Source organism: Triticum dicoccoides, chromosome 3A (genome assembly GCF_002162155.2).
Source record: "Triticum dicoccoides isolate Atlit2015 ecotype Zavitan chromosome 3A, WEW_v2.0, whole genome shotgun sequence".
Lineage (NCBI taxonomy): Eukaryota > Viridiplantae > Streptophyta > Magnoliopsida > Poales > Poaceae > Triticum > Triticum dicoccoides.
Window position 1 is genome coordinate 16,987,218 of NC_041384.1, and position 18,155 is coordinate 17,005,372.

An 18,155-nucleotide genomic window follows, 5' to 3' on the forward strand; every position below is an offset into this window, starting at 1 on the left:
AAATAAAAATTTTAATGTCCTGCAGGTCCGATTAGGCCAATCACAAGCAGTAAAAAAAAATTCAAAGAAGATGGGACATACATGGCATAACTTGTTCAGTGTGCCATCAGCCTGGACGAAGATTCGAGAAGCACTTCCAACTCTTTAATATCAGGCTTAATATTTAGTTGAAATTTGACAATCTCCCTCCATTATATGGTCACAGTCATCTTCTTACTTAAATAGACATGAAAACGGAAAATTAAAATGAGCGCAATAAATTGTGGGTATGAGCATTAGAACTACCTATCAATCAGGATGTACTTCAGTCATCAAATAATGCAAATAAATCTATAATGAAGATAGTTCAGGTAGTTGTAGTGCTTAATTTCGTTCCACTATTCTAGCATCTAGAAAAAAAACTAAGAATAGCTAACCTTAACTACGATTGGTGGTGTAGCTGGAGTGGGATATATTTGAATAGCTAACCCTAACGACAATGTTAGACTTGGGTTCAACCAAAGAGTCTGTCAGGTTCTGGGACTATGTCGGAACCTGCAAAAACACCATCAGAAAACTGTCAGAGCACGGCATGGCCACCAGACTGAATAGTATAAGCACCAACATACACTTTGTTTCCTTCAATGGAGTACGAGGGCACTCTGTCTGTATAGAATGAAAAGAAATGAACAGTTCACCTTCTGTTTTACCATGGATCGACGATTTGGAGATGAACCAATGGACTGGAAACTAAAGTCCAACAGCCAAGAAACCCGTGGCGGCTCTAGGGGCGGGCGGCCCCAGCGGCTCCCCGCGGAGAAGGCGCAGGGCGGGGCGGCTCCGTCTCTAGCGATGACCCGCGGCGGCTCCAGGGCGGGTGGCTCCGGCGGCTCCCAGCGGCGAAGGGCTTGGGGCGGGGCGGGCGGCTGCGACGGCGAGCGGCGGCAGGCGGCTCCCGCGGCTGCTCCCATGGCGAAGGGCGGCTCCGGCTAACAGCTGCGGGAGTTTGCGGGGCGGCGAGGCAAATGGCGCGGGAGGAGGGGGCGAGAGGTCGTGCGGGAGGGGTCATGCCGGCGGTTTGTTCTTTTTTCTAAACGGCGGTGGTTGGGTTAGCAATGGACGGTTTGTTCGTCGCTTGATGCGTGGTTTACAGCGTTAAACATGGAAGGATTAAGGGCCATTAGATCTTGCTAACGGATGGATCTGATTGTTTGGATCTGCCACCTCTCTTTCTTTTATAGTGGTAGTAGATGATCAACATAGAGATGTTCACCATTACAAACTACTCCATCTCACGTGATGATCGGACATGGTTTAGTTGGTATGGATCACGTGATCATTTAGATGATTCGAGTGATGTCTATCTAAGTGGGAGTTCTTAAGTAATATGATTAATTGAACTTTAATTTATCATGAACTTAGTCCTGCTAGTATTTGCAAATTATGTTGTAGATCAATAGCTTGCGTTGTTGCTCCTCTATGTTTTTGATTTTGTTCCTAAAGAAAACTAAGTTGAAAGATGATAATAGCAATGATGTGGACTAGGTCCGTGATTTGAGGATTATCCTCATTGCTGCATAGAAGAATTATGTTCTTGATGCACCGCTAGATGACAGACCTATTGCGGGAGCAGATGGAGACGTTATGAACAAATGAAGCAAGCGCAACAAAGGTGTTGTTCGAGCTGCTGAGTTCATTATCACACGCTGAGTTTGTTCGGGTAGCTGTCTCTCTATGGGCGGTTCAGTCCTCGAGAAGGAAGACAATCCACGAATCTGAATTCAAATCTTCTCTCTTGACCCATCTGTTTGTCAACAAATTCTTCGAAGGGCTAAGCATCTTAGACACGAAGCCACAAACACCTTAGGTTCGGATCACCAGGAATACATGTGATGCATGGTTAGCACCACCGGCAAGCTTGAGCAAAATTTAAATGTTGATGGTGCAGTTTCGAGAAATGGTCGTGTGGGCTAAGTTTGAGTTGTTTGTGAGAATGAAACGGGAGAGTTTTGGGACTTTTCAGCTATGGTCCTTTCGCATATTATTGATCCATGGATCGTGGAGACTCTCGCATGTATGTAGGGAAGCGCAAGAATTGGCCAATGATCTCCTTCTTCGGCGATTATTTATTGCTTCAGAGTGTTTATCAGAAGCAAAGGAGATCCAAGATGGTAGTGGAGGAGACAGTGCAGCTATTGGACGCGAAATGAATACAAGTAGAACCGAATTTGATGAATGGCGTTTTAGCCATTAAAGTAGAAATTGTAATTTTTAAGCTCATTATCGTGCCAATTTTTTCCTTTCTCTTAGGGTGGGACGCCACCTATGGCTAGCAATTCCCCATGATATTGTAAAGATCCCTTTGAATATTAAATAAAGTGGAGTGGGATTATTCTCAAAACAAAAAGTTACGACTACAAAGAAAACGAAGACAGTGACATCGACCTCTTATTGCTTCACATAGGGGTCACTGGACCACGCGGGGGTCCCGCTGGTTCGCGTCCAGGCACACACACATGAGTACGTGACCGGATGCTCCGTCGGTTTCTCTTGGTTCAGGAGCCAGTCCCAGGTCGAGATGCTGGCCACTATCCTCCACTTGTCGCTGTTTAACGATCTGCCGAAATGTTGCCTTTGTATTGTCCCCTAGGTTCACCGCCAAGGTGGCCAGCGTGTCGTGCTCACTATCACCAACAGTATCGATTGGGACGCAGGGGATGCCAGAATTGACAGCAAGAAGGATGATGACGAGGACGACCAAAGCGAACGGATGGCCTGGATAGGGGACGCACCTGCCCAAGGTAGGAACGAACATGATGATGTGGTGGATGGTCACAATAGTGATTGAGGCAAGGGGTACTTTGGTTGTTTGGGTGCTAACATGGCAGCAGTTTATTATATGAAGGGTGTCAGACTTCGTGCATAAAATCTTCGGGGTCAGCCCGCACCCGGCGTCCTCGAACGAGCGGAAGATCGTCTCGCTCAGGTCGAACTGGAGCTAAACTGCAAGCGTTTCTAGAGTGGACCATATGTAGGTACATAATTTAAGTGGTATAATATGTTAGGAGGATTGTGCAGTGCAGTAACATCTAGTAGAAACATGGTTGTCATTTCTTATTCTCAAGAAATATCCATGTGTGCATGGGCGTAGTTTGAACATATTCTCAGTTATACTCGGTGCAAACCAAAATTCTAGTACTATCATGTGGGAGACGCCGTACTCATTTGCTAAGCTTATTCACATATGATGCGTACATTTCCCAGTTGTTGATGGTCAGTCGCCTAGAAACGTGATTCATGGCATTTGACTTCGTCCAACAAGAAGGCCGGGTGTACAGCTCCGAGGTGAATACTACGGGAATGAGATGGAGGTTGATGGGTTCCAGTGGTGCCGGCGGCAAATAAGTGGAAGAAGGTTAGAGGGATTAACAGGGCGCCAGTGGCTCGGCATAGGAGGCGCATCAGGCAAGCATTATGTGACGAGGCTACACGACAATGTCATCGACCATGAGTGACACGGCTGATGGTTAGGATGATGCCGGAGGGAGGGTCGAGCAGGCGAAGGAAGACATTGGTGGAAATCCACTCATGCTAATTATTTTTCCAAGAAACTCATATGTGGGCAGGCCCATACATTTCAAACTTACATATGAGGTGAATTATGACTATCTGGCTCCGCATACATTCATTCCACACAGGCAGCTACATTATGGATTGTGCAAGTTAACCAATCAGCTCTTTGCAGCCCTGAAGTTGGTCTCTTTAAACCACCTATGCCGCAGCGCGCCCCTCGCCGTGAGTCTCTTTTCAGGATTGCATCGCAGAAGGCCGCTCAAGACCTCAAAACCAGCTTCTGAAAGTTGGGGGCGGCATCTTCTCCTAGCATCGGCAGGCGATGGGAACATGGAGCGCAAACTGCTATGCAATGCCCATCCGCCGGGCAGCTGCCGCCCATCATAGCCCGGACACTCTTTGATGTCTGCTGTACCAAGAAGGTCCAAAATCTCACTGAGGTGGTCCATGTCGGTCTTCCCATAGAAAGGGTGGTGACCAGCAAGTAGTTCAGCCATCATGACGCCAAGAGCCCAAGAGTCGATGCGCTCGTCGTAATTCGTGGACCCTAGGAGGAGCTCTGGTGCGCGGTAACCCCGTGTTCCAATGTGGTTTGAATAGGGCGGCCCATCGGTCATGTTGCATGATAGCCCAAGGTCACAGATCTTGAGGTTCCTGCGGTCGTCGACGAGTACGTTCCCCGGCTTAAGGTCACGATGCTTGAGACCTAGACGGTTCATCCTCCCCACGCCGGTGAGGAGCTGCCTCATCATCAGGCAGACCTCCATCTCGGTGTGTCTCCTCCCGAAACGGACGTGCTTCATAACATACCTGAGGGTTTGTCCGACGAACTCCATGGCGATGAAGGCCTCGCCGTTGTGTTGGCCCGAGGCGCGCAGCTGCTCAATGGACGGGTGGCCGCTGCACTTCTCCAAGGCGCTGACCTCGCCCGCAAAGACGGAGAGGTAGCGGTCGCCGCGGTCATCGTTGCCGTACTTGTTTGTGCGGAGGCACTTGATAGCGACTATCTCGCCGGTGCGGCGGTCTCTCGCCCGGTAAACGACACCGAAGCCCCCTTCACCGATCTTGCCGAGTCGCTCGAAGCGGCTCCCTATTGCAGACTTTGAGGAGTCGCCACCGGTGGCCGTGGCTCTTTGGCCCCATTCATCCCGTCTATCAACACGGTTGCGCACTGCCGGTGTGGCGGTGGCGACGTCGTTGCCTATGACTTCCGACCATCCCATATTTTGCAACTAGGCAGCAACTGAACTCCAACTACTCTGACGATCTGAGGCAGGTTAGGCTCGCTTTTATAGCCAGCGGGCGGCTCTCGTTTATAGTATCCTGTTACTAATACGCGTGGCGCCGTTAATTAGTTTCCGCCTCGTACTCCTATTCCTATTCCGGAAGAGGTAAATACACCCGTGATGTCTGAACTTGCCATGGATGTTCACTTTAGTGCCTAAAGTTGAAAAATACGCCGAACTGGTTCTAAAACTTGGCTGACTCGTGCAAATACGGTGCTAATCTCATATATAGACATATAGTGTGCTGATGTGGTCCCGTATTTGCTGACATGTCATGGGGCCACGTGTAGTGGCGAAGCAAGATTACTTTAATAATATTTATGTCTCTATGACTAGTGGTCCCGTATGTCAGAACAAAAAGAAAATTGAAATTAAAAATAGTGCCGGATCAGAGACGAACATACGACCTGCAGTTTGAAAAGAGCACATGCTGACCACTGCACCAAACATACTACGATGACAACTTTGGCCACTACATGTTAATGAATGATAAACAAAAAGGCTTGTGGTGCTTAAATGGGCTGCATCCAGTGACCCATTTAGTGCATGTTATTTTTTAAAAAGAAATGTAAAAGGTCTGTAAATGATATTCATAATAATAAACTTTACATTCAAATATTTGTGTGTTATTAAAAATTACCTCGTGTATTGTATTCACTAAACATTTAAAAATGTATTTAAAGAACATTCGTAAATATAATCTATGATAGTATATTTTAAAAGTTTGCAGTTACTAAACATTTTTAAACACTCATGGCTTATATTTAAACTACTATTTTCTAAATAATAAGTGAATATTTCTAAAAATTATAGGAACATTTTTAGTAAGTTATTTTATTGCATACCTCTATATATTTACTCTGTGTCCACGTAAATATTTGTGTACATTGAGGTTATTATTTATGCACCAAAAATATTTATAACCCACAGCATGATATGGGGCCTGTTTCTTTTTTTTAATACGTGCACATGAATATTTGTATACCATAAGGTAATTATTAATGACACACAAATATTTCTATATCAGGAGGTAATTATTAACAACACACAAATATTTGAATCTAGTTCTATTTTATGAATTATAATTTACAGACTTTTAACATTTTTTAAAGTTAACCTGTACTAAATAGGCACCAAATGCAGCCTATTTAAACACCAAAAGCTATTATAGTACATAAGGGAAGAGAGGCCAAAGTTTGCAGTGATGCCTCTTCGGTGTATTGGTTGGCGGGTGAATAATCAAAGAGCAAGATCGTAGGTTCGAATCCAAACGAGCATAATTTTAGTTTCCATTTTTTCATATTTCATCGTTACAGTGATGCCTCTTCGGTGTATTGGTTGGCGGGTGAATAATCAAAGAGCAAGATCGTAGGTTCGATTCCAAACGAGCATAATTTTAGTTTCCATTTTTTCATATTTCATCGTTACACATGGACCCCAAGCCACATCAGTCAAATACGGTGCCATGTGAACACATTATATGTCTACATAGGTGTTTAGCACCATATTTGCACGCGCTAGCCAAGTTTTAGAACCAGTTCAACGTATTTTTCAAATTCAGGCACTAAAGTGAACATTCATGACAAGTTCAAGCACCACCGGTGTAACTACCTCATTCCGGAAAGAAACGCATCAGTGTTATGCTATTTTTTCTTTCAAGTCGGATGTTGACCATTTTATATTGGGAAAGGAACACTTGTAGTTATGAAATTAAAAACTGCTAAGAACACGCAATATATGTTTCCGCTTTTCTCTATTCCTAATGGAGCAGTTGGTAGTCTCGCTTTCAGGTTTTTTTCGTCCCACCTCTCATGGTTTTTTTTGGTACCTCCTCCCACCTTCATTGGTTTTTTTCGTAGATTTTTTTGTCCCCACCCCCCACTTCATCGGTTTATTTTCGCGTCACCCTCTCACATAACAAAAGAAATTTGAACAGATCAGAACTTTCCATACTGGTGCAAGTTATTTAGTAAAATGTAGAATCAATCACGAACAATCTTTAAAGATCAGATCTAAATTAATTAACCTTACCTTAAATCACTCAATCACATTAAGTAGAAAACAAATATTTGATTTTCATAAAAATCCCTCAAACACATTAACCTTACCTTAACTCACGGATGGTAATCAATCTCCAAACAAAGGAAACAATACATCGAGAGAGCAGTAAATAAACTCCCTTTCTTATGATATGTATATGATTTTCCCTTCCCTCTCCTTTGTCGAGAGTTCTTGATTTTCGAGGCCGATGCTTGGGCTTCGTCACTGGGTCGCGACGGTGCCGGAGGACGAGGACGGCGAGGCCGGGTGCCGCGGCACCGCGTTGGCAGCGGCCGGTGAAGGGGGCGAAGAAGGGTGGCTTCCCTGGCCCTGGCCGTGGCCGTGGTCCTGGCAGTTGGTGCGGTGGAAGCGGCACTTTAAGGACCCGGCGTGGGTAGCCGGCGCGCAGACGCACTTGGAAGCGGGCCCGTGGCCCGCGCCGGATGGCGCCGACGCCGACCCGGGCCACCTCCTCCGCGTATTCTTGGAGCTGTGGCAGGCCGATTTACATGAAATTAATTCTCTCAGTTGTGGTGGCAAATATAATACACATAATCCATATTGTTATGCACTAGCGTGTGTGTGTGTGTGAAATAGATGGATTATGGTCATGTACCCAATAAGATGGATATATGTGTGTGTGTGTTAGAGAGAGAGGGAGAGGGGGGGAGAGAGTGAGGAAGAGGGAGGGAGAGTGTGTGTGTGGGGGGATTTGGTGGTAAAAAACATCGTCAATTTCACTTGATATGTATGAGAATATTAATATTAAACTCTTAAAGTTAGTGTGGCCCCGTTGCAACGCACGGGCGTTCTTCTAGTACATCCTTTATGTATGTGTTATGGGAAAGGGACACGTAACTCCATATTCTGAAAATCATAGCTTCGAAGATCGAACGCTGCCATGGCCTTCACTTGGTGAAATGCCTCTGTAGCACATCAATAAGTAATTGTATTGTTATTTTATTAATAAAAAACCAGGAGAAATGTAATTATATATGTTTTTGCGAGGAGGCCAAAGGCCATATATTAAGTAGCATTTTTAACCTTTAAATTTACGAGAACGGACGTATGGCTCTCGGCCTCCATGGAGGCCTTTTTTTTGAAAAAATTAAAATTCAAAGTTTTTGGTTTTGAAATTTTTAAAAAAATATTGTGCTAGTAAACAAGGATGTTATGTATATGTAAGTAAAATTTCAGGATGAGATACGTTGAAATGCGACCTGTACAAAAAGGACAAATTCATGGCCTGGGAGGATGAATAGTATCATGTGTTAAAAAGCCCGAAATTTGTCTTTTTTGAACACCCTCGTTTCAACATATATTGCCCTGAAAATTTACACACATGTGTGTAATGCCTCCATGTATATCTGTATTTGTTTTCAGAATTTTTTAAAATGTAGAAAATATATAATTTGACGAATTTTGAATTTTAAAACCGAGCTCCATGGAGCTCGGCCTCCAAAGGCAGTATCCGTTAAAAATACTCTTATACAAACTGAAAATTACTACCCTTCAAAATATATTTTACACAAACTATTTGTCAATGTTATGTAATATTGGGTGCACCCTTTCTAAACATTGTTGATTTTCAATAGAGAAGTAGTCTCGAACACATGCATTCATTAGGCGAGCTTCACACTAGTCGTGGCAGATAAGAAAATTTTGACGTACACACATGTAAAGGGATGGGAATACAGGTAAAAATCATACAAATAAATTTGGACTACGCTCATGAAATTCTTTTCTCCAAGATATTGTTTTTGTTCTTCTTTTTTTAGTATGAACCAACACCCTTCTGTCTTTATATTTTACATTAATCTAAAAAATACGAACGTGTGAAATGTATCTTGTAACAATAATGATACCTTTCTCTTATTTTTTGATAAGCAAGATATATTTCTCTCAATAAACATATTTTATTTTATTTTATTTAGAATTTCACATGCCATATACTTCTCTCCAATCTCGGTGTAGCTTAATCAAACATGCATGCAAATGAGGATAGTGCAAAAGCCAGACAATCTTGGGGCTCATCCTCACAAAAATTCACTGGAGTGGCCATGAAGGGATTGACAACCCCTTTATCGCGTTGATTGCAAGGTTCTTGATTGTTTGTGCATGTACTAGCTGACTTGCGTGTTGTCTCCTACTGGATTGATACCTTGGTTCTCAAAAACTGAGGGAAATACTTACGCTACTTTGTTGCATCACCCTTTCCTCTTCAAGGGAAAACCAAGACATGCTCAAGAGGTAGCAAGAAGGATTTCTGGCACCGTTGCCGGGGAAATCTACGCTCAAGTCAAGACATACCAAGTACCCATCATAAACTCTTCTCCCTCGCATTACATTATTTGCCATTCGCCTCTTGTTTTCCTCTCCCCCAGTTCTAAAACGATTTTCGAAAACCTTTGCCTTTTCTTCGTCCTTCTTCCCGTATGTCTTTTTGTTTGTGTTTCCATGTGTCTTCTATTTGCTTGCATCTTTGCTTGCTAAAAATCTATTGATATGGATCCACTTAAAGTGTTCACTTGGATCATCTTCGATCTATATGTGCTCGTGCTAAAACACCAACTAGTTTAGTTGAGTGAAAATCTTTAGATGAGCATGCTCATTTTGTGCTTCATCGTTTGTCTGACAAGGGGAAGCTCTTATGGTATCAAATAAATAGTTTGCTATGCTATGCTTGGAATCTTTGTGAAATTTATGATTTTACTTTTTGCTCTAAGAACCCTAAAAACACCTTCCCTACCTATGTGAGTTTAATGATAATGAAATCTTATCTTCTTATGGAAAGGGTGTTTATAGTTACTATGATATCGAACAAATTGAAGAATTTGTCATTTTTAAGGGTGCTCATGAAGTTGCTTCTTTGATTGAAAAGTATGATATTACTCTCTACAAATCTGAAAATTCTGACATACTTAAATATTGCTATGAAAACTATGCTCATAATGCCTATGTTAAAGAATTTATTGAGAGAATGACCGTTCCCTTGGAAGAAACTAATGATATGCACGAATCTATAGATAATTATGATTCCTATTATTTGATTGAAATATCCCTTGATGAACATGATGCTTGCTATTCTTATGGACATGATGCCAATATTTATGGAGATGAATTTGCTATAGTTCCTTACGTTAAACATGAGATTATTGCTATTGCACCCATACTTGATAGTTTCTTGAATCAAAAGCATGATTGCAATGATTCTACCATAAATTCTATTAATGTCAATTGTGCTAATAATATGCAAAACCCTAAGCTTGGGGATGCTAATTTTGCTATGTCTACTACTTGTTGCAATGATCATGATTGAGGTGATTCTTCTTATGATCTTACAAATTTATTTAAGCCCCATGATGAATATGAGATTGATAATAGTGTTTGCAATAATATTGAAATGGGTTTCGAAGAGTGTCAACTTTATGAATTATTTAATAAAAGTGGGTTTGGAGAGGTCATGACTTTAGTTAATGATAATCTCACTATTTTGGAAGAGTGTCAACTTCGCATGCATGTGGATCGTGAGAATATGTTATGTGATAGCTATTTTGTTGAATTTGCCTATGATCCTACATGTAATTATTATGAGAGAGGAAAATATGGTTGTAGAAATTTCCATGTTACTAAATTGCCTCTCGCTATGATGAGATTGCTTTTGTTTCTTTCTTCTTTCTAGCATATGCTAGATCTTGCTTGTCTTGCTCAATTTTTTTCCTATAAAATGCCTATGTATAGGAAGTATGTTAGACTTAGATGTGATTTTCATATACTACATGATGCTCTCTTCGTGTTTCAATTGCTATCTTTCATGTGAGCATCATTAAAATTATCAATACCTAGCTAAAAAGGCATTAAAGAAAAGCGCTTCTTGGGAGGCAACCCAATTTTATTTTTGTTCTTTGCTTTTTGCAACTGTTTAGTAATAAATAATTCATCATGATACTGTTATGATTGTGTTTTTTGTGTTTAATTAGTGTTTGTGCCAAGTAAAGCCTTTAGGATCTTCTTGGATGATAGTTATTTAATTGCTGAAAAAGACAAAAACTTTGCGCTCACGAAAATAATTTTCATAAATCACAAAAAAGAGACTAATAGAACTTGTAGTGGCCTAGCGGCAAAGGCATCCTTTCCCTAGCAGCTAGTCGCGAGTTCAAGTCTGGCCTCGCGCAGGTTTATTTTTTTTCAAAAAAAAGCAAAAAAGCAAAAGTTTAAAAAATGTTGTAATGACAAGGGGTCGAGAACTCGCGACGTACGAGTAAGTTGTTGCTCCGGTCCACACACCATTACGCCAGGAATTGGTTCGTGATACTTATTAGTAAAATACTTAGTATATCGACGTAAAAATTATTTGAATTCAAATTTTGATTTTAAATTCCGCCCGAGTTTTTTTCGGAATTTTGCGGTTACCGGGGTAACCGCAAATTCCGGTGACCCTCGAGAAAAAAGGACCGCTTGGGATCCAAAACCTTGGTGGGCCAACGGCCGCCCTTCTTGACCATTTCACCTCCGTGCACAAGCGGCCGCCTACGACCATCAGATACTCCAGGAAGCTTGAGTTCCACGTACAACCAGGCTTGCACGTTCTCTGTACGAAAGACAAGCAGATTTTGTTGCTCAATGTTGTGGTAGAGCCATTTGGGCATGGCATCTCCGTCGTCTGCTTCCAACCTGGCGGCGTCCGACCGAAAGCTGCAGACTCCAAGTTCAAATGTCAAATGTCCTACGATTGCTCAATGACCGAGCATTATCAGAGTTCAGTTTACAAGATAGCAAGCTCGTCACTTTCTGGTGGGTTACCAAAGAGGTACAACTTAATCCTGCCCAAGGACGATGTATCTGATGATGGAAAGGGTATCTTGCTTACAATCTCCATTGAAGATCCTAAAGAAAAGCTGCGTCTGCCCATATGTCTGAAGCCAGTACACGGTGCATGAAGGCGCAAGGTTCAGTGCGGACTTCTCGTTCTTCACGGCTTTCACTGCTTTGGTTTCAGGACATATATATGTTCTGAGGTTTTATGACCTCGGACTCTTCTATTATCGTAGTAGTTCTGATGATATGCATCCTGTTGTAGTACGTCAGTTCATGCTTCAATACGTGAGTTTGTAGGGGAGAAGTAACGTTTTCCTGGTTCGGGAGTTGCCGGACCAGATGTTTGACGTCGTGGAAATTGTGAAATCATGTTGAAAATGCACGTGGAATTGAGCTTTTTTTTTTGCTGAATGATGAAACCTCTGGTATTTGATGCTCGAAAGTTTTTTTGTCATTAGCCAAACTGCTCATGGGAGCATAAATTAAAAAGTTTAGTGCATTTGTACACGCAAAGACCAAGCTGACATAAGTGTGTTGCAAGGTAAAGCATAATAGTGTGTCGCTGTTTTATCGTCACATGTTACCTTTTAAAATTTGAAACGAATAAAATATGTTACAATGTTCATAAGCTATATATTTTACTTACTTATTTTTTCAAATTTTGTTAGTTGGATACAGTGTCATATTTTGTGTTTGTTAGTGTTTAAATATGAAAATTGTAACCAGCCGTTTAAGGTTTCCCCGCCTCCTGCCGATCTGCCTCGTCTCCTCTGGCCTTAGGGCCATGGAGGCGTGGTGGATCTTTGCCCTTGCTGGCTGGAGGGCTCATGCTTCGATTTTAGGTGTTTTTTTAGTTTTGCTTAGGGTTTGTGTCCTGTTCAACGAGGTGAGACAATGGTGACTCTTTGAAGGTGGAATAAGGTTCTTCTCGCCTAGCCATGTCTCAGCAGTACGTCTCACGTCGTAGGGGGGCGTGTGGAGGTGTGTCTCCAGTGGATCTTGTGTGACTCATTCGGTGTTTGTCTTCGGTGAATCTGAATGTATCTGGTATTTGTTTGTTTTTGTTTCATGTCTTACATGTTGGATCCTTCTGATCTATGCTTCTCATCATAGATGGTGGCGTATGTAATTCTGGCCAGCTGATCATTTGGGGCGACTTGCCAATTGTGTAGTATAATAAGTTTTGCCCCGTTCTGATGAGGGAGGGGTGATGATGGTGTTACCCCTTCTATTTGCTCTAGTGCATGTAGTCGTCGCTCGATGGCCTACGGATCTAAATGTAATTTTTGTTACTTTTGATGTTCTTTGTGCTATCTTAATGTGTTACTTCCTCCATCCCATAAAAACGCTCTTAATTGAAAGTTTTGTTTTAGAAAAAGAGTATAGATTGCAGTATTGCACGCCGTCGGAGCAACGAGCGGCCAAGGGCACAGTCAACAAGGAGGACCTCAACCGGGTTTTCTCTCCAACCGTATGTGAAAGCGAACCAGTTTCCTCCTCGGTACCATTGCCCACTTATCATCTCGGAATACGGACGGGCTCTCGTCTCTCCAGCTTCCACGCCCACAGGCCACATCTGATCTGCCTATATATGTCGGGCACTGGAGCTTCGCCTGCTACTACTACTTTCCGAACCAGAAGCTTAGTGAGAGGAAAAGCTAGTTTTGGTGGCGATGGACGGTGGCATCTCTAGCAAGAGACGAGTAGAAGGCCGGGGAGAGGGAGAGAGCAGCGGCAAGAGGCAGAATGTCCGCATGGGGATGGACGCCCTCGACTGCCCCGTTTGATTTCATCCCCTCAGGCCTCCCATATACCAGGTACATGCGCATACATGTTTACCTGTCTCTCAAAGTTCAGATAATTTTTTAGAAAGAAAAACTATGATTGATGAACCGTTGGATATAATGCTACTTGCTAAAATCAGTTCCTTCTGAAAGCACGGAATGGAGTAGCTATAGTCGCTGAAATTTGGTTTCTGTAGAGAATTAATTAGGACACTAATATTTTGATCGAGACTGAAACTGTTAGCAACTATGGACACCGTGTCCTAGTCCACATCTGTTCCCTAGTAGGCTATATATGGATCAGGGCAGTGGGTGGATGCTATATATTCCTCTACAAACAAATTTAAGATATTTTAGATCACTAAAGTAGTGATCTTAAACGTCTTATATTTATTTTCAGAGTGAGTATATATATCTCTAATAGGAGTTGTATACAGATCACAGCTTCAAACTTACAGACTAGCATGTTGCATGTACCAACACTAACCCCTACATGAATACTTGCATAATTTTGTGCGGTACTGACTTATCATGTTGCTCTGTAGTACTTTAACTTCAGTTTCCGCTAAAAAAAGTTTCTCTCACATGAGACCCGGCTAATCCTTCCTGTTTCTTCCAGTGTTCTGTGGGGCATTTCATATGCTCATCTTGCCGTCCCAAGCTCGTGCGCAACAAGTGTCACTTATGCTCTGCCGAAACTACCTTCAAGCGCTGTTTAGGGATGGAACGTCTCATGGAATCAGTCAAGGTCCCTTGCTCCAATGCCAAATATGGATGCGCTGAGAAGCTCACTTACTACCAGAAAGATGAACACGAAAAGGCATGCCCTAACACTCCATGTTTCTGCCCAGAGTCCAGCTGCACCTTTGCAGGGGCAACAGATGACCTCCTTGACCATTTCACCTCCGGGCACAACTGGCCCTCTACAACCATCAAATACTCCAGAGATGTCAAGTTCCGCCTAGAACCAGGCATACATTTTCTGCATACCAAAGACAGGCAACTTTTCCTTCTCAACGTAGTACTAGAGCCAGTCGGGCTTGCCATCTCTGTCTTGTGCATCCAACCTAAAGCTACAGACTCCAAGTTCGTGTGTAATATGCACTATGATTGTTTTGTGACCGGCTATTTTCAGTATTCATCTTGGGAGATACGAAGCTCATCGTTGTCCGATGGGCTACCGAAGGGATACAACTTAATTCTGCCCAAAGATGAGATATCTAATGATGGAAAGGGTATCTTGCTTAGCTTCGCATTGATGATCCTAAAGTAAAGGTGCGTGAGCCCATATGTCTGAAACCAGTATGTACCGGGTGTATGAAGGCGCAAGGTTAGTGTGGACTGTTCGTTGTTCGCGGCTTTCACTGTTTTGGGTTAAGGGCTTGTTTATGTTTAGAGGCTTTATAATATCAGACTCCCCTTCCTGGTTGTTTTGATGAAAGTGCATTCTGTTTCGATGTTCCATTTCATGTAAGGAGTGCTTTCCTGATTTGGGAGGTGCCAGATCAAATGTTTGATGCTGTGAAAATTGTGAAACTGTGTCTGAAGTACTAAATGACCAGTTGGGTCTGCTGACTGATGCAATCTTTGTTGTTTGCTGCTCTAAAGTCGTGTCGTAGACAAATTGCTCAGGGAACATGAACAGAAAATATTAATGCAATTTTACGATGTTACAACATGATGGCAAATACTGAAATTGTAACAGTTGTCTACACTTTTGACAAGCTGGTCGTTCGTGTGTTGCCGTTTTGAGTTGAAAAAAGTGAAATGGTTGCATTGATCATATAAGTGTACCTAGCCATAGATTTCAAATGCTCTTTGTTGGATACGCTATCATTTTTGTTGGTATTGAAAGATAAAACTAGTCACTTTTTTGAACCAAATTTTAGGTTATGTTCATCATATAAAAGAAGAGTAATGAACAATGAGTTTTTTTTTTCTAAAATACACAATCAATTTCAGTGTATTCTGTGGTAAAATCTTAGAAACATAAAACACAAATACAATTTGATTGGAAAGTCTTGAACTAAATTCCAAACAGATTCTTTGGCTGAAATAGCACCTGCTGGGCCACACGCCTGGCTGCTACCGCCGCTTCTTTCCGTGTCCGAGGACGAGTTGTCGTTTTTTTCTCGAAAATATCAGATCTATTATAATGATTGACCGGAAGTACAAAACACATCAAACATAATAAAAGTTACAACGAGGGCCATGGACCACCGAACGACCATTGTCGCCGTCAGAACGAGCCGTCGACGCGCCGCTGTCCCAGCTCCCATAACGGAGCCGGCCTGACTTTGTCTATCACAGCCGGGAAGTCTTCGTGCATGTGCTCCTAAGGACCAGTGTTCTGGAGCCGCAGTCATCACCCTTGAATCCTTGAATCGATCTGAAGAATTTGAAACCAAATATCGCCGTCGCATATGCACGACGAGAAACTCTAACCTCGTCACCCTGAAGAGCTGGCAAGAATCTACGTCAGAGCTCGAACTATTATCAAGCATCAAACTTTTCTTAGTATTCAACGCACTCAAAAGAAAGTTTTACAAATCTTGAATACCAAGCATATTAAGATCATTAAGCAAATTACCATGCTATTTAAGACTATCAAAATAATCTAAGTGAAGCATGAGAGATCAATAGTTTCTATAAAATGAATCCACCACCGTGCTCTAAAATATATAAGTGAAGCACTAAAGCAAAAACTACAATGCTCAAAAGATATAAGTGAAGCACATAGAGCAAAACTATAGAGCTAAAAAGATATAAGTGAAGCACATAAAGTATTCTAACAAATTTCAAACCATGTATGGCTCTCTCAAAAGGTGTGTACAGCAAGGATGATTGTGGTAAACTAAAAAGCAAAGACTCAAATCATACAAGACGCTCCAAGCAAAACACATATCATGTGGTGAATAAAATTTTTATTATTCTTGAATACCTACATATTAGGATTATTTAAGAAAATTACCATGCTATTTAAGACACTCAAAATAATCTAAGTGAAGCATGAGATATCAATAGTTTTTATAAAACAAATCCACCACCGTGCTCTAAAAGATATAAGTGAAGTACTAGAGCAAAAACTATATAACTCAAAAGATATAAGTGAAGCACATAGAGTATTCTAATAAGTTCCGAATCATGTGTGTCTCTCTCAAAAGGTGTGTACAGCAAGGATGATTGTGATAAACTAAAAAGAAAAGACTCAAATCATACAAGACGCTCCAAGCAAAACACATATCATGTGATGAATAAAAATATAGCTCCAAGTAAAGTTACCAATGGAAGTAGACGAAAGAGGGGATGCCTTCCGGGGCATCCCCAAGCTTTGGCTTTTTGGTGTCCTTAGATTATCTTGGGGGTTCCATGGGCATCCCCAAGCTTAGGCTCTTGCCACTCCTTGTTCCATAATCCATCAAATCTTTCACCCAAAACTTGAAAACTTCACAACACAAAACTCAGCAGAAAATCTCGTGAGCTCCGTTAGCGAAAGAAAACAAAAGACCACTTCAAGGTACTGTAATGAACTCATTATTTATTTATATTGGTGTTAAACCTTCTGTATTCCAACTTCTCTATGGTTTATAGGCTCTTTTACTAGCCATAGATTCATCAAAATAAGCAAACAGCACACGGAAAACAGAATCTGTCAAAAACAGAACAGTGTAGTAATCTGTAACTAACACAAACTTCTGGAACTCCAAAAAATCAGCAAAAATAGGACGACCTAGACAATTTGTTTATTGATCAGAAGCAATTGGAATCAATATTTTATAACATTTTGGTGATTTTTAACAATTGTTTTCGTGAATAGAAAGTTTCTGAAAATTACAGCAAGATCAAATAACTATCATCCAAGAAGATTTTATAGGTTTAACTTGGCACAAACACTAATTAAAACATAAAAACACATCTAACCAGAGGCTAGAACAAATATTTATTCCTAAACAGAAGCAAAAAGCAAAAAACTAAAAATAAAATTGGGTTGCCTCCCAACAAGCGCTATCGTTTAACGCCCCTAGCTAGGCATAAAAGCAAGGATAGATCTAGGTATTGCCATCTTTGGTGGGAAATTATTCACTAAGACATCTATCATCCTTTAGAGTTTTTTATTTCTATTAACTATAAACTTTTAGGAACAGGATCGAAAAATTCATTTGTAGCAAATGGTTCCTTAATGATAGCAAAAAGATTGGGATGAATACTTATAGATTTAAGATCCGCAGTTTCCTTACTAGAGGATTCACCCTTATTTTTAGGAACATACATAAGCTTGGAAATTTTAGTTGGAGGACTTGGGGTATTCTTTACAGAAGAAAAAGCGGTCCCCAAGTTGGTAATGATACCCTCAAGTTTGTCGATTCTAGTGGAATCTTGATTTATTCTTTCATTAACTATGTGTTCCTTTTCCTTAATATTTTTCAAAGTGACTCCTACCTTAGATCCATATTGGGTAATTTGGTTGTGGATCTTTTTATCAAGATTTTCAATTAACTCTACGGTAGCAACTTTATTTTCAATAATTTCAAGTCTTTGCATAACATGCTCCAAAGTTAACATAGTTCCATTAACCAAGAGAGGTGGTGAGCCAAATAAATCTATCATAACATTATAAGAGTCAAAAGTATGGCTACTCAAGAAATTCCCTCCGGTAATGGTATCAAGAATATAT

The 18,155-nt window shown here is 41.4% G+C and overlaps 1 protein-coding gene and 1 pseudogene across 1 annotated transcript; one reads left to right on the forward strand and one right to left on the reverse strand.

Annotated features, from left to right (window-relative positions):
• Positions 1 to 3,710: 3,710 nt before the first annotated feature.
• Positions 3,711 to 4,775, reverse strand: LOC119270985 (putative cyclin-dependent kinase F-2). Its single transcript, XM_037552971.1, has one exon. The coding sequence runs from the start codon at positions 4,773 to 4,775 to the stop codon at positions 3,711 to 3,713; it is 1,065 nt and encodes a 354-aa protein (XP_037408868.1).
• Positions 4,776 to 13,369: 8,594 nt separating this feature from the next.
• LOC119271753 lies at positions 13,370 to 15,099 on the forward strand (annotated as a pseudogene).
• Positions 15,100 to 18,155: the final 3,056 nt, after the last annotated feature.